General features: G+C 39.9%; 1 protein-coding gene across 3 annotated transcripts in view; it reads left to right on the forward strand.

Moving 5' to 3' along the window:
• FAT3 (FAT atypical cadherin 3) overlaps positions 1 to 27851 on the forward strand; it is a 322500-nt gene that overhangs the window by 220838 nt on the left and 73811 nt on the right. For all 3 annotated transcript variants that reach the window (XM_050900494.1, XM_050900497.1, XM_050900498.1), the window contains 4 exons: positions 5534 to 5673; positions 15440 to 15715; positions 17323 to 17533; positions 21075 to 25148. In XM_050900494.1, coding sequence (XP_050756451.1) covers positions 5534 to 5673; positions 15440 to 15715; positions 17323 to 17533; positions 21075 to 25148 — 4701 coding nt within the window. The remainder of the gene's footprint in view (positions 1 to 5533; positions 5674 to 15439; positions 15716 to 17322; positions 17534 to 21074; positions 25149 to 27851) is intronic.

The following is a 27851-nucleotide window of genomic DNA, read 5'->3' on the forward strand; positions in this document are numbered from 1 at the left end:
GGGTGAATTCATTTTCTGCATTTTCCTCTGATTCTCTGCGCTGAGCAATATGAGTATTGTAGCAATTGGCCCAATTTATCATCGCTGTCCTTGGTGTTAGTTTACTTTGGGACAAGACAAGTAAGAAACTTCTCTGCCCTGAGAAAATGTGTTTTAGAGAACTATTCTCTAAATTAGATCATCTCCTGTATTTCTCTTCTCCGCTCGTCCAGCATGGCATGGTAGGCCAAATGAGACTTGTGCGAGGATCTCAGTATATCCTGGCTTTATTAAGTTTGAACATGGAGCATGTATGCTCTTTGCTATCTACCAGTGAAGGAAGACTCTTGCCAGGTTTTAGATGTATTTGATTTGGGGCTGTCCTCCAGAGTTCAGTGTGATCCATCTTTGCATCTAAGACTGAACAAGTCTGATTCTCCACAGTCATCAGATATTTCTAAGATGTGTATTCAATCCCGCTCTTCTAGATCATTCCACTGGAAAAGAGGGGAAAAGGCCCTCACATGGGACTCATTTGCCTGCAAGTCCTCCAGATTTGCTGACATGTTTTCTTCTCAGAGGAGAAAATCATTTCTCACAGCAGCATAATCCCATCTTAAACTGCATATCAGCAGCTGATAGGAACATAGAGAGGCTCAGCATCTTCCCAAAAAGGAACCCTATCTAGGAAAAGCACCACAAAAAAAAAAAAAAAATTCATTGCTTGAAGCAAATGCAATAGTCGAAATATAAGCAAAATATACTTGAAAATAAAAAAAAAAAACAACACTGAAATTCAAAAGGGACAGAGATGCAGAGCCCACATTCTGTGGGAATGCAAGGTCTGCATTGTATCTTGCCTTAGAGAAATTCTCCAGCTGACGTCTAGAAACTTCTTTTAACAGTTCAGGAAGTTTTCCTTGGCCTGTCCGTTGCACCAAATGAGTGGTAAGCTTTACATCAGAAGATCCTCTCCTGTTAGTCATGTAAGGTTCAGTGGGTTTTTTTTTGTTTTTAAATTATCTTCTTTATTAAGGAAAATTAATTCTTCCCAAAGCATATGGGACTTTCATCAGAAGAAAAGTATGTTCATAGTGACTATGAAGCCAAGAAAGAAGCTAAGAATGAAGGTAACACTCCAGATTCAGCCAGAAAATGTAACCAAGGCTACTTTCTACCAAGAACACAACCTATAGTCTGTTGAATCAGAGGTGTCTCGGTACAATTTCCTGAGATCTCCTTCTTGACCATACTATACCATCTGTTAAAATGAAAATTAGGGCTGTGCTAGAAAGGTCTCAGGAAGCTGTAGTGAGGGCCAACTAATAAGATCTTTTGTACCAGGGGCTGTTTCTACAGCTGTCCTGAGTTTGATAACAGCTGGAATTGGCTACAGTTATATTGGAAAATCCTGTATAAACTATAACATGCTTTCAGATACCATTAAAAAATTCCTAGTTGTAGAAATATAATGCTTCCAGGGCTTATGCAAGAGCATTAAGATCAATCTCAAGAAAGTAAGGGTGGAAATCATCTCACTTAATTTTAGGTGTCCAAAGTGTAGACATAACTATCTGTGCTAGGTGTCTTTGGGAATCTTAACTGTCAATTAGAGAGAAAAAGCACTTTCTGCATGAATTTCTATCATCCCAACATCATAAGTCTTCTCATCCAAAGATGGCATTGCAAGTAGATGTGAACTTTTCATGAAATCCCACTCTAAGTGCTTCAGTTTAATCAGAGTATTTTAAAGGAAGTCTTTAATCTGTATTGAAGATGTATCAGCATTACATCTTAGCCTGCAGTGGTGTTACGAACAATGGCTGATCCACATCTCTCTGAGGTCATTCAGTGTTAAAATGCTTTCTCAGGACAACCTGTCTAGCCAACTTGCCAGTTCAATCATCTTGCCTTCTTTATCGTTGATTTTCCCAAAGTGCCCGAGGAACTCACAATGTATTATCTTCATTTGAAATATTTCTTTCCTAATGCAATTGCAAGCACATTAGCAAAGACAGCTTCTACATATCTCGTATCTGAAAGCAGGTTTTAGTAGACAATAAAAAGGAAAGCATGTGCCATATGTTGGAAAATGGAATAAGTAATAAAAATTCACATTAATAAAACTGAGCAGCTGAACAAAATTTCATCATCCTTAGCCCCCCTTCATCCTAAGACTGTGATCAAAGAAAATGTTAAATGGCTGATAGTGACATTGGTAAAACTGATACTGCGGGAGCTTACAGCACTGCAGATGAGCTCGCTTCAAAAGGGTTGGTAGTTACCTGGCAGCATGCTTTCGAAAACCAGCCTCAAGTACCCCAGAAATGTGTGAAGCTGACACCTTCTCAGCTGTCACCTCCTACGGGCTCAGTCCTCCGACCTCAACGTGAGCACCTTCGGAAGGAAGTCGTTTCACGTGGAGTTCCCAGAATAGTTCAGCTGCAGGAGTTTTTAAGAGTCTTGTTTGTTTCTACAGAAGAATGTTCTCTCTCTCCCCGTGCCCCTCCATCACCCGTTTTTCAAAGATAATTGTGTTGGGTGCTTCTCTGGGTGCTTCATAGTAGGCATTGCAGAGACTTAACACATCTGTAAGACTCTTGAAGTTTAGGATTTATACCTAATTCATTAATTATTCTTCAGTGCTTAAGTGCAACTTCAGAAGCATTCATCATATGAGGACCTGTTTTGAGGGTATATGAAGGCTGAGGAGCAGTACAAAGCATTTCCAGACTGCCTCTAGTACTCCACGTGAGAGGCAGGACCCAATATCTCAGGCAATATTCCCAGAAGTTCAGCCATCTGAGTGGTTCTTCATCTGACCATGGTCTGTTAAAATGTACCAGACTGAATCAGGAATACATCAGGATTTCACTCCAGAAGAGATTATAATCACAAATCTCACAGCAGGATGTTCTCTGATCTATCTCTGTCTCAGTGTTTGATGCAGTTTCTGCCTTGTTTAATAGAAAATGAATCAATGTAAAGTAAAGTGTATTGCCTGGTTAGTTACAAGTGTAGGCTAGATTGGGGTGGCTGGCAACCAAGATTTATTTGTCTGTCACTGGACCATTTTGGAAGACGTGAATAACATAAAAAACTCATATGATGGATTCAGTTCTTATTTTAGGGGAAGAATATACTTCACTTAATGACAATGGCTTGAAGAAGTCGGTGTATTTGCAATACACTATGTAGCACCCTGCAAACCCAGCTCTAAGCCAACAGAGGAAGGGCATTTAAAACATTTATTGCTAATCCTTCCATGTTACTTCTTGGAAGTTTTAAAGGCAGTGTTTCTTTGGAAGTGTATGCCACTTGATAGCATATAATTTTTGATTGCTCATTAAGATGGTTATTAAGCATCTTGAAGTATAGACTTTCATTTTGTTTTCATGGTTATCAGTATGAAACATTCTCTTTGTAAAGTGCTTACTGTCCCAAGGCTAGCTTCATTTCAGCGGAGATTTCCTTGCAAGAATCTCAAAGTCTTTTCTTCAAAGGAGGCTTTTTTTCAGAGTTGGTTTTCATGGTATGATTTTTCTCAAGTAAATCAATTTAAAACATTAATTGGGAGACATCATCTTTTTCTTCCAGACTAACTTTTTAAAAAAAACCAACAAACACTGAAGATATGATCAATGTCCAAATACCTTGCTATTGCTTAAATGTCAAGGATAATTACGCTTTTTTTCCTAGTGTCAAATAGTGTTATATGTATATATATCAATTGAGAAAAATACGCAATTTGGGCTTGCAGAAGAAGGTTAGGGAATAAGCAATGTTTCTATCCACCATAAATCACAGCAGATTCAGTGTCTGTTTTCCTGGAAAACCACAACTGCATCTATTAGGCTTAGAGCTGTATATACATATATACATATATTCAGCACAGGGAATTCTGATGGCAAGTCTGAAACGACTACGTTTGGATCATTTCAGTGGGCAGAAGTTCAGCAATTCTGCCTATCCTTTACGTAGGTCACCTGCGCTCTTATTCCTCCTCTCCTTTTCTTCTCTCCATCCCTGAATGGCCTCCAAGGCAGATATAGACAGAGCAGTGCTTCTTCTAGCTTACACTTCCTTTGCATTAGCCTGCCCAAGAGGTAGAGAGAAGTGAGAGTTTTTTCACATTAAGGAATTCAGGGGTTGCGATTTCGCTGTGATTCCTCCTAATCTTCAACTTCTTGGAATGCCAAAACCTTTTTCCTCTCACTCTCTATTTCTGAGAATAAAGCTGGTTGTTCGTCAGCAAACCATGCAGATGCAAGACTTGATGGTAGAGCAAGGAAGACTGTCCTCTTCGCTTCTCTATCCCCAGCCCTAAAATGAGAGCCATTTTGTGATAATACACCAGTCATTCAAATGTATGTCTCTCTCTATATATTGCATGAGAGCTAAGTCAGTGGAATGGATGTTTTTCTGCCTGTGGATCTAATCTCAAGAGGTCTGAGCAGCTCTTACACAAGTTTTATAACCAGGGGGGTTTGAAAGCCTTTTCTGCTTTGTAGAACTGGGTTGTCAGAGACTGTAGCTAGTGGCATTGCATTGCTCTGTGATGAATATACCTTAAGAGTTCGTTTGTCAGCAGTGTTGTGTTCCACCTCTCCCTATCCCCAGCCTCCAAAAATTTCAGACTCAACTCTTAATAAATTCCACTTTATAGATGAGTGAGTAACAAGCAGCTTAGCAGCAGGGAGTGTGTGCTTTACTTTTGAACATAATGAGTGGTTCTAATTTATAAACTGTAGCTGTGGCTGAGAAATCCTGTAGCCCTTTAATCTCAAATTATTTATGGCTTTCTCTTACTTTTTAATAGATTTTTTTTATCCTTTTTCCTTTTTTTTCTTTCACCTGAGACTCAGGAGGGCTTTCCCACTGCTGCATCATTCAGTGTGTGACAGGATAAGGGGATATTAGTTTCAGAACAGTGCTTTGTGAGGGTTTTTTTAATGGAAAGGAATTTAGGATGTGTATCCTGTCAGATCTATTTGAATAATTCCTAAAAGACTAGTAGAATTTGACCTTTGCTGCCAGTAATTATCATTGTCCTTGAAATTACCATAACAAATCTCTATTTGCATTTTTTAAATTGATTATAATTGTAATTTTTAAAGACTCAGTTGACAGTCTTTGTACCCACGAGCATCAGTGAGAATTTCCTGAAAATAAAATCTGCAGAATAAAACCCTCTTAAAATGATTTTTACACAAAAAGATAATTGTGCTTGTTCATTATCCAAACTACAAGGGCACACATCTTACGGGCTTATAGCCATTTGATTCTTTTTATAGACTCAGTTATGGTTCACTTAAATATACTGCTAGATTTTTTTCTTGCAGAGCATTTGAATGATATCTACTTTCCAATATACAAACTGTGCTTTGAAATATAAATGAGTTATGAACAAAGAAGTGTCAGTAGCTGTACTGTGTATGCTAAGGCAAGCCGTTAAGATGGATGCCAGTAAACAGATATGCCCACTTCTAGGAACATTTTCAATGGAAATTTTCCAGAGATGGCTAATTTAATTGTATTTTTGTGCAACAATTAGGAGGGAATTACGATAGTTCTTTCGACGCGGAGAAGGGAGTGGGCACTATTGTCATTGCAAAGCCCTTGGATGCAGAGCAGAGGTCAATATATAATATGACTGTGGAGGTCACCGATGGAACAAACATTGCCACGACTCAGGTAGAATATCACATTCCTTTCTTGGCAAGTTTTTCATTTGTTAGTGGAATGTATATACTATAAAAATTAATAATTTTGCCATTCAAATAAAACCTTATCCTTTGAGACCACCGTTAACTAATGGAGGGGATATTTTTCAGAGCCTTTCCATCTGGTTGTAAAGAGTTGGCTGTTGAAGGTTTCAAAGCATTATTTCTCCTTTTGTCCTCTTCGTGCTCATACAAAAGTAATTTGCCTTCCTCTAGCTGAGGGAGTCCCTATCACAGGCGGCAAAGCTTAGATTTTGACAATTGTATCACCCTGCAATGGTCCAAAATACAATAGTGCTTCTGTGGTGTTGGGGAATATTGCTATTGATTGTATTAAATGGAGTTTATACCTCTCATCCTCCCAAGACCCAAATGTGGGACACAGGATCAATTGTTCAGAGAAGAAATTGTTCAGAGGCAAAACGTAAAATTCAAAGGATCTCTCCTTTAGTGTCACTGCCTGCGATTACATTGTCTTCTGGGGAACAGCCCCAGTGAACCCCTTAAAACCAGGCTTGCTTATCAGGCTCAGTGCCTTTCAGCAATTGAAAAGTCAGGTCAGATAAACTTGAAGGGCTGGGATAATGCTGGCTCTGACACATCCTTGTCAGAGAGACCCTGATGCAGAGCCTGGGTATCTGTTCGGTGGGAACCAGTCTGGAACATGGACATGGTCTGGGTCACGGCACAGGGACAGGGATTCTGTGGTCCAGGTGGCACCAGGGAGACTCCAAAGAGCAAAACCCTTCAATACGAGGTGGAGCTGTGCGGTATGGATTAGCTAGGGCCTGAAATCATACATCTAAATTACTGCCCAAGTGTAAAGTGTGCCTATAGCCTGAATATTATTTGACACGCAGGGAAAAATACATACTGGTAGAGGACACCTGTGTGCAGCCTCAAATCCCAGATTAAATGTGGTTTGTAGAGAAAAAGAAAAAAAAAAAAAAAAGGTTTGTGATGTTATTTGCTTCTTTATAATGCAGAAGGAAGGCCTGAACATTTTTTATATTTACATATATGCATGCACACGCAGATGCTTCTGTTTTACCTTGCCTTTTTGCTCAAATGGTTCAGATGTAAATCTGTATTCACTGAGTCACAACACCAACTTTCCTAAGAGACTGTTAAATCATTGAGTGCTTTCTTAATCTGAATTCCTGTTTATAACCAGCCCTAAAATCTGTATCTAAGTGTCCCTAACTGATAATTTCTCCTGATAATCCACTCTTGATAAGAAAACATCAGTTGGTAGTAAGTTAAGTGGTAGGAAATCTGCTATTTTCCCTGTTAGTTTCAGTAATTAATTGCATCTTCGCTAAAAACATCCCTTATTTTTAACTTGATTATAACTGGCCTGTGTTCCATGTTATGCCTTTCATTGCTTGATTAAAGAGCTCTTTAAAAACCAATATTTTCTCCCCAGGAAGGCACTTACTCAGAATAGTCAAATCACCTCCTAGTCTTCTGATAGACAAGCAAAGGAGAATGACTGACCTCTTTACGTTCCCTTTCCCTAAGGCATTTTCTTCAGCCCTTGAGCAGTTTTTTGTTTTGCTTTGTTTTTTAATCTTGGTGACACTCTCAGTCCACGTATCAGAAATGTAGTGTTGAATCCCTAATCTGACATTTTTTTTCTTGCAAACATTTCAGCCAAACAAATATTAAAAAGCGCAGGGAATTTCAAACATGCTGGATACAAGTAATTTCTCTTCTCATGGATATTATGTTTATTGTTTTTGCTGCTTTTGATTTAATAAATTGACCCATATGACAGTCCTCAAAACCTATTTTTATGAAAACCCTACATTTTTAATTAAAACATATGGTAAAAACATATTTCAGTAAAGCTGTTGCATTCTAAAAGAAGCCTGAGCATTCTTTTTAACAGTGATGTGACCTATTTAAAAATGTAAGATAGTCATTTAAGATTGCAATAGTATAGCATTAGATAATCATTGGTGGGTACAGACCCTTCTTTCCTCCACCTCCTTCTCTCCATGTGGATACTGTTTAAGTATTTAATAGTGGCCCGGACAACATCTGAGAATGTGTTTCTTTTGGCCTTGACAACAGAGATTTCAAAAGCGATCATTATCTCAAAGCTGCCAGAATTACGGCCTGCCTAATTATCTCTCCCTTTTATAAAACTTTCATACTGTATTTTTTGACTGTACTTTGGAGCCTTTGGTTACCTTACTCATCTTTATTTCCTTTTAGAACAATAATAAAAAAATCAAACTGCTAAGTTAAGTAAAATATGTCATAGAAAGAGTCAAAAATGCATCTACTGATGGCTCTCAGTGGCCTTGTTCTGAGTTTGATAAAATGACATTGTAAGTATTTTGTCTCATATACATAGTACCACCTGCATTTTTAACTATAGCTGCAAGAAGATATAGTAGAAGAGGAAGCAGGTGGAAAGCAAATGTATAAATTCATCCCCTTGTATAACAATAAAATAATATAAAGCCCCCCTCAAAGTGTGATGGTTTATTATGAAACAGCTGATCATCGCCATGCCAAATGGAACAGTCTTGCTTTTTATTCCACCCCACCTGTTTGCCTTTATCTCTTCATGGCCTTTTGTCTATTACACAGTTGGAGGTGGTAAAATAAAGCGTAAAAATGCCAAAGATTTTTGCTTTGGTAACATGATCCCTGGCACAGACTTGCAGAAGTTTCTTCAGCAATGTTCCTGCATGCCTTAAACGCCAATAAACTGTTCGCTTCCTTCATGCCTTACTGTGCATGTGGTTCACTACCGTACCATGAGAGGAAGGAAATCATTTTGATTTAACAGTTGCATCTGTTGTATTAATGGTTCGCTGTTGTGAAAACAGGCAAAAAGAACATAAGGAATATTAAAAAAAAAAAATCACAAACTTCCTTTTTAACTGAAAGCCTATCTGATTTGGGCATGATCAGGATTTCAAAAAGGAATACAATCTCCAAAGTGAGAACCAAAGCGCCAGGACTTCTTGAGCTGCTGCCACTCACTGTGCTGCCCATCCAGCTGAGCCCCAGCCATCCCAGCAGCACAGCCGTGATGGGGAGGGATGGAGGGGGCAAAAGATGAAGAAATGTTGACTCGTTTGATTTATATATTTGGAGTGTGAGTATAAAGCTTCTGTCATGTTGATTAACTTCTAGGAAGGCTAAGTCTTCTGACTTAGCCAGGGAGAGCTTTTGGTTTTTTCCCTTAGCTTAATTCATCATTGCTCAAGGCCACACGGTAATTTATTGAAGGCTGAAGGCGTACGTTGGCTCTAAATCCCCGCGAAACGCAATTCCTGCAGCTGCCAGGCGAGCTGTTGGCCTTGGGGAGGGGACAGGGCTTCTGTATCCCGCGTGCTGGAGAGAGCCAGGACAGCAGCTCTGCCCAGTGACCCTGCCCCTCGCCGCTGCCACCGCCTCCCGTCAGGCTGGGAAAGGGTCTTTTGCCCTTGCTTGGGCAGAGAGAGGACTCTCCCAGCAAGAAATCAGTGTAATGGCATCTAAATGCCTACTCCTGCCACAATTTTGACTAACTTTGGCTGTCTAACATTACAGGTTCTCTTTGTCATGAGTCAGGTTTATCCCAAAGCCTCCTTTTTTTACTGAACAACTCAGATTCTTTACATCCAAGCACAACATAGGAATAGCATTTATTTATTTCTTTGTAGTGCCTACTGTTGAGTTTTGCTAAAATACCCACAGAAGTACAGTACAGTGGGGAACAATCATCTAAGTGATGATAATTTTTTCACTTTTATTGATAAAGTTGTACTAGCGGATAATTATTTTTTTTAAGAACAGACTCCTGGAGTCATGGTATTATAAGAAAAAGGCAGTTTTACTTCTTGCTTATTTTCTTGCCTTTTCCTTCTTTCTCATCATCCTAACGACTATAAAAAAGATGCTTTAAAGCATGAAGGCTGATGCTTCTAAGCTAGGAGACAAAAAGTGCCTCAGTTTCACTTATTGCAAAACCATCTCACTGTTTCCCAGTCGAGTGGATGCTCAGAGAGCAACAAGCAGTTCCCTCTGAAAAGTTTTTGTAGATCAATACATGATCACTTGTAATACCTTCAGCTGGAGCCAACCAGGCAGGAAGAGCAGACAGGAGAAGTTACTGCTCATTGCCCCTTTCTGTCTCTCCTTGCAGAAGGTTGTAGACTTTTATTTATTCTTCTGCTCAAGATTGACCTTTAGCTGTGAGTTTCAGGGTACCAAACTTGGTCTCACCTTTCAGAGAACACCTTTTCTTTGTAAGATTGTTTCTTAACAAAGAGGAGCTGATCGATCATCTCGAGTGAGGGTCGTTCTTTTAACTGAAAGGTGAAAAGCTCTTTTTAGAGGACCATGGCCAAAATGTAGATAAGGCATTAGAGCCTGCCAAAAGAGGTTCTGGGCTATGGATTCTTCTAGGACAGACAAGAAGACATGGGGTTTCAATTCAATTTTTCACTTTTGCTTAGTTGAACGTTTCCTCCAAACTAGAGCCAACTCAATCCTTGATTTTTTTCCTGTCCCATCCAGCAATGGGACATCCTTGCCTGTGAAACAAAGACTTTTCCCCCCATTTTAGCATAACACAAGGGGCACAGTAAAGTGTAAATGACAGGCCACTGAGGTTGGTAGGGAAACTGTTTGCATTTTTATGTTAAGGCTGGGGTTTGGAGGAGAGAAAAACTTGTCAGGAAGTAGCAAATAAAGCTGTGTGGTAACACTATTGAAAGCAATATTAAATCAAAATAGGTTTTCAAAACTCGTACAAAAGCGTAACCTGAGTTTAAGCAATTCAGGCACTTAATAGGTTGTACTACAACACTGTGCCCAGACCAAGCAATTAGCCAAGCAGATTCTTCCAGCTTCAAATGTCTCTAAAGCAGCTCCTGGCATTTATCCAGTTTTCACTCAAATACGTTTGTGCTTGAACCAAAGGTATTTGTGATGGGCAACATTAAAAACAGCTTTGGAAAGACTTCCTGCATTAGGTTTTGTCCTGCTTTGATTTGATTGTATTTCTCTAGGCCTTTCACTTACCATTTTGAATACAAAGTCTTTGCTAATGCTCCGAGTGTTACTTTGCCTAATTTGTAAGCTTGGAGGCCCGTGAATCCTTTATTTGAAACTTGCTTTAACTGTGGGAAATAGGAAGTGAGCAGGGAGAAGGAAATCTTTTATAGCGAGGCGCTTGTTCAGACTATAAATTAGGCTCTGCACAATGGAAGCAGAAGGAGGCAAGCCTGCCTTTCTGAAGCCCGTGACGCACTGGAAAAGATATGAGCTTTCAAGGATAACCAGGCAGAGACTGCTTTGCTGCATGTTTGCTTTATGAGCGTGGAAAAAAGACTTGCAGCTAATGTTTGCCTATGAAAAGTGGTTTAGTCAGTAACCTTGCACAGTCCTCAGCAAAGAGGAATCTCTACTTAGCAGCAAACAAATAGTAAACATCTCCATTTTTCACCTTTCGGAGATGTGTTGGGAAACTTTTAAAGCCTGTCTTTGATTTTACACAATGGGTATTGTCACAGCTTAACACCCCAGGCACCTACATAGTAATAAAGGATATTTATGCAACACAGCTCATTCTTGCCATGTCTTCTGTTTAGAAATAAATATGAAGAAAGTATTAAATTACACATACACTGTGAGTCTTAGAGTCGCTTCTGTAGGAGAACACTTGATTTTGGGTGAAAGACGTGCTACAGGCTGGCTAAAGCTTAAGGCTTCAAGGAGCAGAGTGCTGGCCCTTTTGAAGTCAATGGGAAATTTGCCAGTAGTACCAAGATTTTATGCCTAAGTTTGGCAGCCGTTAAATGAATTTGAGTAACTTTCCTCATATTAACGATCTGGTGGCATTCAGCTTACTCAGCTTCACATATGTTTGTAGGATTGGATTTTCTATGAGCCTGATGTTCATGTCAGTGTAACATTTGTCTGTTATTAAAGGAAAAGATTGCCCCTCTTTTTAAGTAACACCTTACTAGAAGTCATCCTGCTGGAGCAGGAGATCTTCTGCATAGGAAGGCAGCATTTTAAGGTATCCTCATAAAAGGGGGGTGGCTCAAAAATAAACCTAAAACATCTTCCCCAGCTTTGCCACTGCACTTCTTGTGTGGCTTTGGTGAGTCATTTAACCTTGCTGCAAGGCAGTGTGATCCTGGGCAAAGGATGGGGATAATAATAGTCACTTGTTCCTCAAAAATGTTGTAAGGATTGAAGGACTAATATCTATTTAAAATGGCACTTAAGTTCCATTTTATTTTACCTGATTTTGTTTCAAGTAGCTCCCAAGACAGTTAAATTTTTACGAACATGAGAGTTCCATTTTCTCCTTTTCTGTAGCTTGCGGGTTTAACAGAGCTCTGTATAATCAGTATTCCCATATATAATCTAACTTTCTTTTGTTGCAAGGAAAATCCACCCCCTCTATTAAAGGAGAGACCGTAATGTTAAAATTACAGCTGAGTCTTGGGGATTTTGAGGGACAGCTGACAAAAATTAGAAATACTCTTAACTGCTTTAATAGAAGAAATTGTGAATCAATAATGACCTCTTTATTCATTAGCATGTCTAACCCACCACCTTCCATCTCCAGATGGAAGTGGCTGTTGAAATGCAGAGTATGTAATAAATAATGCGTATTTCAATGTGGATCACTTGATAAATCATTAAAATACTGTCATCTCTGGGGAGGAAGACGTCTGCCACTTAAACAGGCAGTTGATCAGTTTTACAGTAGATGTGAAGTGAAAGGAAAAGAAAAAAAAAGTTGTTCTTTTCTGGAAACTATCAAAGCAATTTTAAGTGCATAGTTCCCTGTAAATTTGGTGACTACAGTGAGTGAGGACCTCAATTTTTTTATCTTTTCCCCTTTCCATGCCCCCGCCTCCCCAAGCACCATCATGGTCCATATCTGTGTGTCAGGGCATTAGCTTATACCTTTTTCAGTGGGAAGAAATGCTGCTTTGTGAATCCACGCTATAATTTCCATAGTCTCATGGCTTACCCTTGGTCTCTGATGCTGATCCACTCCCACCCTGTTTAGTTTATGCAGTCTAGTGAAGGCATAAATCACGGAGCCATGGCTTGCACAGTCACGGTGCAAGCTTTGTGGTGGATAAAGCTTTATGCCCTCCTCTGCTTTCCAAATTTGCCAGTGATCCCAAAATGCATTAGATATAATGGGAAGTGAACCCCAGCACTGGGGTGATCACACAGCACGCAAACAAAACAGCATGTCACCGCTGTAGCAGTACCTTTAAGACACATTGGTGTGCATCGGTACTTTTTTTTTTTTCTTACAGAATAGCTTGAGCTTGCACACAGCAATGTTAAAAAAAAATTCACAGACACGAGAGTGTCACTCACATGGCAGCGTACTTGTTCAAGGTAGACCATGCTGTACTAGCATCAGCAGAATCAAACACTCTTGGTATTGTCAATCAAATCCATTTGAAAAGTTTTTACTTCTCTGTTAGACTATCTAAAATGATACATTACAAAGTTTTTGGCCACTAATTAAAAGTAAAGTAATCCAGTCATGTTACAGTGGTACCTGGCAAGGACTGAGGGTATCAAAACTGCTTGAGAAGATGCCTTTAAGTATTAAACACTGGTAATCAGATTATCCCCAACTCATATTGCTTCAGTGTCTCTTGCTTACACTAACAGAAGTTGTTCAGCACTGGCTCTGTGTCTCATTAGAGTAGAGTTGAAGTCTTTCACTTTTTCCTCAGGCTTTCTTTCATATGTTACAACTCATTTCTTCACCTAGTTTTCAGATGTAGGCTTGGCTTTTTGTTTCCTCAGTCAGGTCAGAAACATGCCTTGATATATTGTATAGCAACAACAAAAATATAAAAAGCTAAGTAACTCTTCATCATTATTATAGGTCCAGCAATGTATATTTCCCCCCAATTTTATTGCTATCTGTCCAAGACTGAAGCATAACTTAATATAGGCTTCGCCCTGCTTCACTCTGGCGTACCATAATCTGGTGAAAATTAAATTGTATGGAATGCACAGTTGAAGTCCTATGCCATTTAACTTACAGAGCATTTTATTTCAGCTGTCTTTTAAACAGTTCCCAGGCTAGTTCATTACGACTGCTGCTTACAATTGCTCATGTTCCTTCTGGTAATGTGTTCTGCAAACCCTTCCACATATCATGGAAATCTAAAGTTTCATTTCTCTCTGAGGCCAACATCTGTTTGTGCAATATTGCAGTAAAAGTATAACTGTATTTTTCTTCTGTTAGGAAAGTATGGGTGAACAGGGCTTGATCAAGCAAAGTAATAAAATATTTGCTTAAAAAAGAGCCAAATACTTTTCAGAACAACAAAGAAAATATCATGAGGGATGGGTCAAGTCCCCTAGTCGTAGGAAAGAGTCCTGTGCATGGCCTTTCCCATGTCGTTCATTGGGCTATTTCTTATTGCAAAGCCTTTGAATAAAGATTGTTCCATTTTACTTATTTACTGTAAAATTAGGTGTGTGCTTTCACAGGCATATTCTGCAAAAGATACTTTTTGTTTCCAGTACTGAAAAAGAGGCCACTCTTTGCATTTCACCTTTCAGTATTACGTAGTTTGTGAAGGGTTTTGCTGCCACGCTGCCCAAAGTAATCTATAGCATACAAGGTCTGGAAAGCAAATTTTCTCCAGGGAGTGACTCCTCCAACGGTGAAATACACAAAACCTCATCGGAGCCACGCACACATAACATTGCATAGGCACATAACTTTTGAAAGGCAAAGCTTGGAAAATAGTGATTCTTATTAGTTACCAGGGTCACCTTGTGATGTATTGAAATGGATGTAATAGGCAGCAACAGCAGCATCCTGGCTGCCTTCCACCTCTCCAAGTTTCTTTAGGGATCAATACCAAGGTTTTAAAGACAGACTTGAAGCAAATGGCACAGCATTCATTCACACTTTTAGCAGAAGTTCTACCGTTCATAAACTGCAACAGAAGGGAGGCAAATAGGTGTTCAAGGGGAAAGTGAATTAGTTGGCGATAAAGACAACCATCACTGGCAAAGGAAGAGCAAGGATGAAACCATAAAATTAATCCTTCCCTGTCACCAGTGCCCTGAGATTACCTGTCCTTGGTGGTATGTATTAATCTGTGTGGGGTGGGCTTGTGTGGTCATGAGGTCACGTCTCCTGTTCTCACCTCATCAAGTGTCACCGTTCCTAACACAGCCTTAGGTGTAACAGCAACTTGAAGTCTCCACTGCTGTCACGATTTGACGTTGCTAGTACGTCCCAACGCAATATATTGGGCAGAAAACAACACAGAATTTAGCCGAATCTTGATTGTATAAAAAGCAGATTTAAGTAACATGAAAAGGATTCTTTTATAGCCTTATTAATAGTGAAGGGAAAAGGAAATCCCATAATAGCTCTAGAAGTCTCTTGTAACCAGAGCAGTTACAAGGGACGACAAAACCTTTCCTATGACCATTGTAGGAATATTTTCCAATCTATAGATACCAAAAATATGGACTTCATTGTCAGGCTCTGAGTAGGTCTTATAATTAGGAACATTTTGCCTCCAAAGTCATATCCTTACTATTTCTTTTGATCTGAACAGTAAGCATTTAATAATAAATGATGTTTCTCAGTCCCACCATACAGCAGCATAACATCATCAGCCATCTAAAGTAAATTACATTTCTCTAGGTGCCTATTCAATAATCTGACTAGACTTCAATAACTTCAAATGTTTTTCTTTTATCAACTGTAGGTTCTTATCAAAGTGTTGGATAACAATGATAATGGCCCAGAATTCTCTCACCCAAGTTACGATGTCACCATTTCAGAGGACATCCTCCCCGATACTGAAATTCTGCAGATTGAAGCTATAGACAGAGATGAAAAGCATAAGTTGAGCTACACTATTCACAGCAGCATCGATACAGTCAGCATGAGAAAATTCAGAATTGATCCCAGCACTGGGGTGCTCTATACTGCTGAGAGATTAGACCATGAAGCTCAAGATAAGCACATCCTTAATGTCATGGTAAGAATGCAATATTCACTTGGCTCAGGACACAATCACTGCTGCTTCAGGTGCATACGTGCCTTAGCCTTTGCATGAGCAAAGAACTCTTAGTGCAGTAAGTAGTCACTAATTTCATCTTGCCTGCCCTACTGTGTATTTTACATTTTTTATTTGGGCTTTTTGGGAAACTTATTGTGAATTCATTGTATGGAATATAATATGATTTGCTATGTCAAGGGAGAGCAAGCAGGAAATTATTTAATCTCTTGGCATCTGGTCCTCTCACTCAAGGTAATTTTCAGAGTTTCTGAAGTGAGGCTGAAAGTTATTTGAGAAGTTATTCACAGGGAGATAACTGCTTTCTTGCCATAGAGAATGCTACAGCCTTTCTGAATACAAACCTCGTTTATAGTTTACTTTTACGGACTTATTTCAGTACATAAACTGTTGATATACAAAATAGCTTTCATCTACATTTCCAAATGTTTGGGTATGCAGAAAAAAAAGTAATTACTGTTTTTTGCTCAGTGTGCCTAAATTACAGAACATAAGTCTGTCTGTTTCCAAGTGAAGATTTTGTATTATGGATGGGAGGTTAATAAAAAAAAAAAAAAATCTGTGTTAGTTTAAACATTGTAGTCTGCTATTGTCTTTAACCACTTAAGACTCCTGCAGAAGAGATCTTTGAAGGAACAGCTCATGACGTGTTAGGTACAGGGCCATCTTTGGGCGCGGGACCCTAGGAATCAGAGAGCTGCTGTGAGATTCAGAAAGCAGGAGCTGAGTTGGGTCTCAGCTCGCAGAGTAACAAGCTGCAAGTCCTTTGGCAAGCAGGCTAAGAAATAAATATAAACTGAATCACAGAGAGACATGCCTGACAGAAGTCATTTCCTGGCGCTTGGTTTTGATCTGCACCTGATACAATAGGGTTTTTGCTCTATTTAAGAAGAACCAAACTTTTGGGGATTGTGTTGGCAGGATTATCAGTGTAGCAGTGCTGAGATATTTTGTATGGGGTTCAAAGAGGTGTGATAAATGATAGCTCTGTTGGGAGTGCTCAGCACTTCTTAAGGTAATGCCTACTCTGTTTACTATTGCTATCATCATCTTCAAAAAGGTATGTACATATATAATGATGAAAAAGTCCATTGGCAGCTACAAGCTCTAGACTGACACATGACTGATTATAGTGGGTAAAATTGTTTGTAGGTCTTTGAAAGAAGGAGCAATGGGCAAGGTATATTTGCCTCTATGCTATAAAGCAGGGAATGGCAGGGCAAAGGCATGACCATTTAGCATGTATTAAAAAAAAAAGTATTTCTTGCAAACCTAAAACCAAATTTAAGATGTGATGTGGTTGCTACTTTAAAAATTCATGTCATGATGGTTAGTTGCCGTGCATTTTTTCTCAAGTGAAAAAAAAAGTCCCTTAGCTCTTCCTTTCTTTAGTTTTACTCTCTACCGTCTCGCGTGTGAATGTATTTTAGACTGTTCTTTGGGACAAATGGATTTTTTTATTACTTTGTATTAAATAGAAGTGAAAGTATTATTAGCACCAGATGAGTAATATTTATGAAGTTTTACTAGATGGATACCAAGATGTGTATTATGCACTTGTTCTATAGGTCCGAGATCAAGAATTCCCTTATAGAAGAAACCTGGCCAGAGTCATCATAAATGTGGAAGACTCCAATGACCATAGTCCATACTTTACCAGTCCATTGTACGAAGCCTCGGTGTTTGAATCAGCAGCAGTTGGATCAGCAGTCTTGCAGGTCACAGCTTTGGACAAAGACAAAGGAGAAAACGCAGAGCTTATCTACACTATTGAAGCAGGTTAGGACAGAGGCTGAAAATGTAGCGTCACGATTCATGCCATACACAGAGCGGTGCTGTGATGGTGGTCTGTCTTGACACACAAGTCAACTTCTTTGGTCTACCTTCTCCTGTAGAGCTGGGCAAAGGAGACACCTTCCTGTTGGTTGTTTTTTATTTTGAAGCTACTATACTCAAAACCTGTCGGAGCAGAATCTCATTCACATTCACTAGATGGCTACAGAGCCTTTTAACTCTAAGTCATTGCTTCAAAACCATCACAGAAGATAGTTATTGAAAGCTACAGCCAGTGACTTGTTTTCAGGTTGCTGGCTTCAGTCTAGTACACAGTGGATCCTCCGTAAACAAATGCCACAACAGCTGGTATGTCCTGGCATCTTTGCCAATATTTGGATCAGAGGAGCATGGAGATTAACACCAGGGCTATGCTAAAAACTTCTGTCAGCAGAGTGGTAGCATTTTAGTGGCACAAGGTCTCTTGAAACTAAGGGAGGGCATGGTGATAACTAGATTAAAATTGCTTTTGCTGTTGAGTTCTGGATATTTACATTCACCACATAATCTGTACCAGCAAAAGCATTCCTCTGCCAGTGCGACAGCATGGTCATGAGAAATTTGTGTTATCTCTGCCACACATGCAAGTGAATGTAACTTTCTCTGGCTCATGTGGATCTGAAGTTAAGAATTATCTCTGAGATAAACCATTAACTTATATACAAGAGGGGTGCCTGGAAAAAGACAGAAGGAAGTAAAAATTTGTAACCTTTGGATTTTTTAATGTTTCATTTCTACTTTTTTTTTTTTTAGTGATATGAATCTTTCCATTGTAATAATAGCAAAACTTGAAACCTATATTGCCCTAAAAAGAAGTCTCATATACTGCAGATTGTCCCCATATTAATCAGATCACAAGCCTTTCCCAGCATTAGGCTCTGATCCTACAGGATCATTATTTATCCCTATATTACTATAAAGACTTGTCACTAGCTAGGATGGCTTATGTCCATTAGGAACAGGCTAAATGACAAAAATAAGTAATGAAATAAGAATATCTACACCATCTCTTAGTGATTTAACTTCAGATAGTTCAAGCTTACACCTTAAATTAAGCTGATATAACCTGAAGCTTACAGAAGACGCAAGGAACTTTTTTCTGTCATTACCCTGTATGGTCTGTGGAAGTAGAGTTCCTTAAGCAAACCAGGAGGTGAAGTCTTTTGCAGCTAAAAGTATTGAACTTAGACCCTTGTGATCCTACAAAGATCTTAGCACTACAAAACAAATATTTCCTTTATGCACTGCATTTGGTCTTACCAGTTATTTCTCAGTATTCTCCAGTGGCCTTTAACTTCAATCAGGGGAAATATTACACGTCCCCAGGCAGGACAACGCTGTGCCTTATAGAACAAACTCTGAGCAGAACAGATCAGGTTCCTGGGGCAATGTTTTTCAAGAATGTTCCCAGCTTTTTCTTGACACCTTGTTACTATTGTGGGCTCCAACCCACTCACCTATAGGTGCTACCACAATGTAAAGAGCAACCTGACATGCTAGGAGTATGGCTCGCATACACTGGTAATAGAATCATACATGATGCAGACAGAAAAATATGATGATTAGAAAGGATGCTTTAGCTATTAGATGGTCCTTTTTAGTCGGCATGTTTTTCTCTTTTCTAGAGGCTCTCTCGTCCATTACAGTGTGTTTCTGTTTCATCATGAGCTCTCCCTGCAGTGTCAGACTTCGAACTTCCATTTACTGTCAGCCACGCACTCCCTCAGTTTCATTATCCACAGATGTTCTGATCCCAGATGCATCAAAATTCAGTCTTCTGCTGCTGTAGTTTCTATGATCCATAAACTCTGCAGTTGAGGATACTGGTTTTAACTGCAGCATTCAGATTGTACACAGCCCTTTCATTCAGAGGAATTACTTACATCACCTTACATGTGAAGAGAGCAACTGGTAAAGAAAGTAGCCTTTGTGTAATTTCGTAAGAAATTCCTAAAGGAGAAGAACCAGCTCTGGCCTTAGATGAGGCAGTCAGTGGCTAAAAATTATTTGTATTAGCAAGCACTGACAAAATAACTGCAGCAGCATTTGTAGTGTCTGCAAATGTGACAGATACTGTGATCTTTATGAGAATTTGTAGCTCTGGCAGAATCTCAGCTCCTCAGTGAATAGCACAATTTTTGTTTTAGCTAGTAGAGTAAACTTTACTGATCTGAAAGGATGGATATAAATAGAAAGCCACTACCAGTATTGAACTACATACAGTAGTATGTAGCTTAAATTAGCGTCCAAGCCCCAGAATTTACAACAGATAATGAATCACATCTTAAAAATAGTTCACACCATTAACTCACTTCATTTAGGATTCCATGTAGTTGGTATTCCAGCTACAATTTTCACATTTACTGCTCTGTGCACAGCACCTGTAACAATCACCATTAAAAGAAAATCTCTTGTTCATCACCAGTTACTTGAGACATATTTCTCTCCAGGTCATGGATGAATGCTTGACTGTAGATTGGAAGCAGCTCTAGATTTTAAAGTATAAATTACAATAGCAGGAACATGTTATAATGATTAGAATAGCTGTAACTCAGTACATGCTGTTTGTATTTAGAATCAAATTCAGAAAGAGTTTGTATGCTTATACATGCCATATACACGCACAGCATCCTATACTTTAAGCAGGCACTCAAGGAACCAGCAAAATACGGATTGCCTAATAAAGGTGATCTCTAATTACAAGGTAAGGATACATATCAAAAGTTTTGAATCTGTCTTGCTAAAGAAGAGGTTGGCAAAAAGACTAAAAAGAAAAAAAGACCTCAAAGAAGGTCCTTGATCCAAACTCACTGTTTTCACCTTTAAGCAGTCAGTGATATCCCTGCTTTCATGTTATAACAGACATTTCATGACATTTTCTGCTAAATCTCATTCATCTAGATTCGTCCCCCTCAGAGATCATATGATAAACCTTTGTGCCACAAGATACTTGAACCTCTTTTCTATGCTATTTGTTCTGGTTTATTTTTCTAAATGCCACTTTAACCTTCTTATATTCAGTTCTTTGAGTCTTGAACTACTGTAATCTTCTCTACGGCTGCTTAATATCCCGTTCAATTAAGAGCCTGAGTTATTATCCGTTTGTCATGTAATTGGCTTGTTAGCCTCTGATCTAGTTTCTTCGCCTTAGGTATACATGTATTTGACTAATTCCCATAATTTAGGGATGCTTTTTCCTGCTTCAGTAGGAGTAATGTACATGCAGCACTTGCTCAGACGTTGATACTCAGAATGAAGATATAGATAGAAGCACTTGAGTTTCTGAAGGTTTGAACACCTATATGAGATACCTGATTTTCAGAAAGAAAGGCTAGAAGGGCCTTCAGAATTCTTTTATGTTGTTTTGGTTTTTTTTTTTTTTTCCAATAGCTGCCTTTGACAAATTGCATCTAATTGTTCCTGGTTTAAATTATCATTAAGTGCATTGCATTTCATTTCTAATTTGCTTCCAATATTTGTGTTTTAGGAAATACGGGAAACACATTCAAGATTGAACCAGTTTTAGGGATCATTACATTACTGAAGGAGCCAGACTTAACCACAATGGGACAGTTTGTTTTGTCAGTCAAAGTGACTGATCAAGGTTCTCCACCGCTGTCTGCAACAGCAATTGTGCGGATATCTGTGACGATGGCAGATAACTCCCACCCTAAGTTCACTCTCAAAGAATACCAAGCGGAGGTTAATGAAAATGTAGATATTGGTACTTCTGTCATCTCTCTCTCTGCAATCAGTCAGTCCACGTTAGTTTATGAGGTTAAAGATGGGAATGTGGATGGAGTCTTCACTATAAACCCATATTCTGGAGTGATCACCAGTCAAAAGGCCCTTGATTATGAACGTGCTTCCTTCTATCAGCTCATTGTACAGGCAACAAATATGGCAGGCATGGCATCAAATGCCACTGCGAACATTCAGATTGTTGATGAAAATGATAACCCACCAGTTTTTCTCTTCTCTCAGTACTCCGGCAGCATAAGCGAAGCTGCTCCTGTGAATAGCATAGTCCGGAGTGCAAATAACAGTCCCCTCGTGATACGTGCCACTGATGCTGACAGCAACCAGAATGCTTTGCTTGTCTACCAGATTGTTGAATCTACTGCAAAAAAGTATTTCACAGTAGATTCCAGCACAGGTGCAATCAGAACAATTGCAAATTTAGATCATGAAACAATAGCCCACTTCCACTTCCACGTGCATGTTAGAGACAGTGGGAATCCCCAGCTTACAGCAGAGAGCCCAGTTGAAGTGACCATTGAGGTAACTGATGTCAATGACAACCCACCAGTCTTCAGCCAGGCTGTATTTGAGACAGTCTTGCTCCTGCCCACGTATGTTGGTGTTGAGGTTCTCAAAGTCAAGGCTACAGACCCAGATTCAGAGATCCCTCCTGAACTAACATATAGTCTAATTGAAGGCAATATGGACCATTTTTTAATTGATTCAAGCACAGGGGTACTCACCATTAAAAACAATAGCCTCTCCAAAGACCATTATATGCTAATAGTAAGAGTATCTGATGGGAAATTTTATAGCACTGCTATGGTGACAACAATGGTAAAAGAAGCCATGGATAGTGGGCTCCATTTCACACAAAATTTTTATTCCACTTCTATCTCAGAAAACAGCACCAATATCACAAAGATCGCTGTGGTGAATGCTGTTGGTAACCGCCTCAATGAGCCTTTGAAATACAGTATATTAAACCCAGGCAACAAATTTAAAATCAAATCCACCTCAGGAGTCATTCAGACAACTGGCATCCCCTTCGACCGAGAAGAACAAGAACTGTATGAGTTGGTGGTGGAAGCAAGCCGTGAACTAGATCACCTTCGTGTTGCTCGAGTGGTGGTGAGGGTTTACATCGAGGACATAAATGACAATGCCCCAGTGTTCATAGGGCTTCCATACTATGCTGCTGTGCAAGTCGATGCTGAGCCTGGTACCCTGATATATCGAGTGACAGCTATTGATAAAGATAAGGGTGAAAATGGTGAGGTGTCATATCTTCTGAAGGAAGACTACGGACATTTTGAAATTGATAGAGGTTCTGGTAGCGTCACTTTAAAAGAAGCCTTCAATTCTGATTTGTCTAATATAGAGTATTTGGTTGTCATTCTTGCAAAAGATGGTGGTAACCCATCGTTGTCTGCTTTGGTAGAGCTCCCCATTACTATTGTTAACAAAGCAATGCCTGTATTTGACAAGCCCTTCTATACAGCTTCCGTGAATGAAGATGTAGAAATGCACACGCCAATTTTAAGTATAAATGCAACCAGTCCAGAAGGCCAGGGTATCATTTATATCATTGTCGATGGAGATCCCTACAACCAGTTTAATATTGACTTTGATACTGGAGTTCTGAGTGTCATCAGCCCACTGGACTATGAAATAAATTCTCTTTTCAAGCTGATGGTGCGAGCCAGCGATGCCCTCACTGGCGCGCGAGCTGAGGTCACTGTGGACTTGATCATTAATGATGTTAACGATAATCCTCCAGTTTTTGATCAGTCGGCTTATAATGCTACTTTGTCTGAAGCATCTTTGATTGGGACTCCTGTACTGCAGGTTGTTGCTATTGATGCTGATTCTGACAATAATAAGATTGTGCAGTATCAGATAGTCCAGGACACCTTTAACAGCACAGACTATTTCCATATAGACAGCACCAGTGGCCTAATTCTGACAGCCCGGATGCTGGATCATGAACTCATACAGCAGTGCAGCTTGAAAGTCAGAGCAACCGATAACGGGTTCCCACCACTAAGCAGTGAGGTTCTTGTTAGTATCTCAATAACAGATATGAATGACAACCCCCCAGTTTTTAACCAGTTAATATATGAATCATATGTGAGCGAACTGGCACCTCGGGGTCATTTTGTGACTTGCGTCCAAGCCTCTGATGCCGACAGCTCTGATTTTGACAGACTGGAGTACAGCATCCTATCGGGAAATGATCGGACCAGTTTTATTATGGACAGCAAGAGTGGTGTTATCACCCTTTCCAACCATCGCAAACAGAGGATGGAGCCCATGTACAGCCTAAATGTCTCTGTGTCGGACGGGCTGTTCACCAGCACAGCTCAGGTGCACATACAGATCCTTGGGGCCAACCTCTACAGCCCTGTGTTTTCGCAGAGCGTTTATGTTGCAGAGGTTAGAGAAAACGCTGCTCCTGGAACTAAGGTAATCCACGTGAAGGCAACAGATGGGGATTCAGGTGTATATGGCCAGATAAGCTACTCCATAATAAATGACTTTGCCAAGGACCGGTTTTTGATTGATAGCAATGGGCAGATTCTGACAACTGAGAGGTTAGATCGGGAGAACCCACTGGAAAGTGATATTGGTATATTTTTGAGAGCCCTCGATGGAGGTGGCAGGACTACGTTTTGCACTGTGAGAGTGATAGTAGTGGATGAGAATGACAATGCTCCTCAATTTATGACAGTCGAATACAGAGCAAGTGTCAAAGCAGATGTTGGGAAAGGTTACTTGGTGACCCAAGTGCAAGCAGTAGATCCAGATGATGGAGCCAATTCCAGAATTACCTATTCTCTGTATAGCGAAGCCTCCGTTTCAGTAGCTGATCTGCTTGAAATAGATCCAGACAATGGATGGATGGTCACCAAGGGTAACTTTAATCAGCTGAAAAACACAGTTCTGTCATTCTTTGTCAAAGCAGTTGATGGTGGCATTCCTGTAAAGCATTCCCTCATTCCTGTCTACATCCATGTTTTACCCCCAGAAACTATTTTGCCTTCCTTTTCTCAACCGCAGTATTCTTTTACCATAGCAGAAGACACCCTCATAGGTAGTACCATTGACATTCTGCATGTTTTGCCTAATCAGGGTGCTTTGTATAGCACAGTTAATGGTGAGCTGACTGAAAACAACAAAGATGGGGTTTTCATCATAGAGCAAGACACGGGGCTCATAAAACTGGATAAGAGACTTGACCACGAGACGAATCCTGCTTTTCACTTCAAAGTTGCAGCCACTATTCAATTAGACAAAGTAGATGTTGTGTTGACTGTGGATGTGGAGGTTAAGGTATTGGATGTAAATGACAACAAGCCCATGTTTGAAACGGCTAGCTATGACGCTATAATAATGGAAGGGATGCCTATAGGAACAAAGCTTACGCAAGTTAAAGCAGTTGATGCAGACTCGAGCGCAAATGGGCAGGTCACCTATACACTTGCAGTGGAATCAGAGCTGGAGAAGATCACAGAAGCGTTCACCATTGATAGCAACAGTGGCTGGATCAGCACACTGAAGGATCTGGACCATGAAAAGGATCCTGCTTTCACCTTTGCAGTGGTGGCCTCAGATCTGGGGGAAGCTTTATCCTTGTCATCAACCACCTTGGTCTCAGTTACTGTGACAGATATAAATGATAATGCACCTGTCTTTGAGCATGAGGTGTACAGAGGGTCAGTGAAGGAGAGTGACCCTCCAGGGGAAGTTGTGGCTGTTCTTAGCACCTGGGATGAAGACACGTCTGATGTCAACCGGCAGGTTAGCTACCATATTACAGGTAAGAAACAACTTGCATGCTTTCTTCCCAGAACCAGCTTTACTGAAGAACTGTGCATGTGTCCAGTTTTAGGTGAATGTTTAGCAGGGTTTCAGCTAAATTATCACTGTGAATCAGACAATTGCATCTCTCTCTAATTTTTATTTATTTATTTATTTATTTATTTATTTTAATTTGGACAGAATTTGCAGCAACTAGCAAAGCTGAAAAGAGGGAAAGGGAGTGTGTGTGTGTCTCTGTCTGGTTGTCGTGGTTTAACCCCAGCCAGCAACTAAGCACCACGCAGCCGCTTCCCCCTCCCCCCTCCCAGTGGGGTGGGAAGGAGGAAAAAGAAAAAGGTAAAACTCATGGGTTGAGATAAGAACAGTTTAATAACTAAAGTAAAATAAAATACACTAACTGAGAATAATAATAATAATATAATAATAATAATAATAATTGTAATGAAAAGGAATATAACAAAAATAAGAAATAACACCCAAGAAAAGACAAGTGATGCACAATGCAATTGCTCACCACCCGCTGACTGATGCCCCAGCCACGATCCGCCCCTCCTGGCCAACTCCCCCAGTTTATATACTGGGCATGACATTCCATGGTATGGAATACCCCTTTGGCTAGTTTGGGTCAGCTGCCCCGGCTCTGCTCCCTCCCAGCTTCTTGCACACCTGCCTGCTGGCAGAGCATGGGAAACTGAAAAGTCCTTGACTTAAGATAAGCGCTACTTAGCAACAACTAAAACATCAGCGTGTTGTCGACAGAATTCTCACACTAAATCCAAACCACAGCACTACACCAGCTACGAAGAAGAAAATTAACTCTATCCCAGCCGAAACCAGGACACTGGGTTATTCTTTCTCTAATTTCCAAGATTAATGCTTCATGATTTGCTGCAGGGCAATGTAGTGTGACCCATCAACCCATCATAATTGATGTGTCAGCTTGGAAACCATCATGACTTAATGTTTCAACCAAAGGAAGAACATTTTATTCTTAAGGAGAAAATCCTTACATTTCCAAGCATTTAAAATTTTTCGAAATAGCATTTTTCTTTTTGATACAGGAAAGTACATGCAGGAGCCACTTTGAAATACCACTACTTATAGCAGGGGGGAAAAAAAAAAGGAATGAATTTTACATTGGAAGGAGTGGGGGGATGCCATTTCTGATCAGCACAGATTTCTGGCCAGGGAAATAGTAATCCACTTAGAAGCTCTGGTTAGCTGCCATGCATTGTTATATACAGCATAAGGCAATTTCGATTACATTACTAACATATTTTTCGAAGTGTGGTAACATTGCTCTTTCCTATTGTGCTATATTTATTATCATTCTTTTCTCCTAGATTCAGACTGGCTTTTGTGTATGAGTGATGGGGTGCTGCAGTTATTTTTCTGCCTACAGCTTGCATTGTCCAATAGATTTTGTTAGGGAACAACTTTGTCACTCCCCTCAACCATCACAATGCAAGAGCTAATATTAATTACCTAGTAATAACCAGATTATTGGACAAATTCACATTTTTCTCACTGGATGGGATCCAAATTACACAAGACTGCATGTAAGAAGCAGGCTATGGGCAAAAATTACTTAACTAATGGGATAACAGTTTGTATATTTTGCTCTGGAGGATATGACTCCTACCCCTTCATTAGCTACCAAGTTGGAAATGGCTGTGGGATGGTGTGTAGGGAGAGGTGTGATATTGCAGTTAGCCATAGATTGCCTGTGTTCCACATCAGAAGTAGCATCATTTTCAAAGCAACCAGAAATTCATTCTGACCATTTACTTGAAAGTCTGGATTCAGTTTAAAGACTATGTGTTTATAGTGTGATGTGTTGTAGGATATTAGAAGTAGAGGCAAAAATAGTCTTGTGGATAAAGCACAGGATTTGGAGGCTTTGGGCAAGGTGCATTAGCTGCCGGTGCCTCAGTTCCCACATGCCTAAAAGTAAATAAGTAGTGCCTCATCCTAGGGATTTTGTGATGTGTGAAGGAGTTTGGGGATCCCAGTATAGAAAGTACTATAGGAAATGCAAACCCTTCATGTTTCTAACAAAGATATGTTAGTGTACCTTGATCATTAGCTGAAGAAACTGTTTTTCTCTTTGTTCTGAAGTCTTTCCGTCATCTCTTATAATGAATTATGCTTTCAGTTGCATAATAATGTTTCTTCATATCCCTGTGCTGTTAATTTAGCAAAACCTGGACTTTTGAATAATAATGGTCACATGTCACAGGGGGCTGGAGCACCTCTCCTATGAAGAAAGGCTGGGAGAGTTGGGGTTGTTCAGCCTGGAGAAGAGAAGGCTCCGGGGAGACCTTATAGCAGCCTTCCAGTACCTAAAGGAGGCTACAGGAAAGCTGGAGAGGGACTTTTTACAAGGGCATGTAGTGATAGGATGAGGGGTAATGGCTTTAAACTGAAAGAGGGTAGATTTAGATTAGATGTAAGGAAGAAGTTCTTCACTGTGAGGGTGGTGAGGCACTGGAACAGGTTGCCCAAAGAGGCTGTGGATGCCCCATCCCTGGAAGTGTTCAAGGCCAGGCTGGATGGGGCTTTGAGCAACCTGATCTAGTGGAAGGTGTCCCTGCCAATGGCAGGGGGGTTGGAACTGGATGATCTTTAAGGTCCCTTCCAACCTAAACCATTCTATGATTCTATGATTCTGTGTGACTCAAAAATTATAGATAATTCTGTA

The sequence above is a fragment of the Gymnogyps californianus genome, chromosome 1 (assembly GCF_018139145.2).
Source record: "Gymnogyps californianus isolate 813 chromosome 1, ASM1813914v2, whole genome shotgun sequence".
Lineage (NCBI taxonomy): Eukaryota > Metazoa > Chordata > Aves > Accipitriformes > Cathartidae > Gymnogyps > Gymnogyps californianus.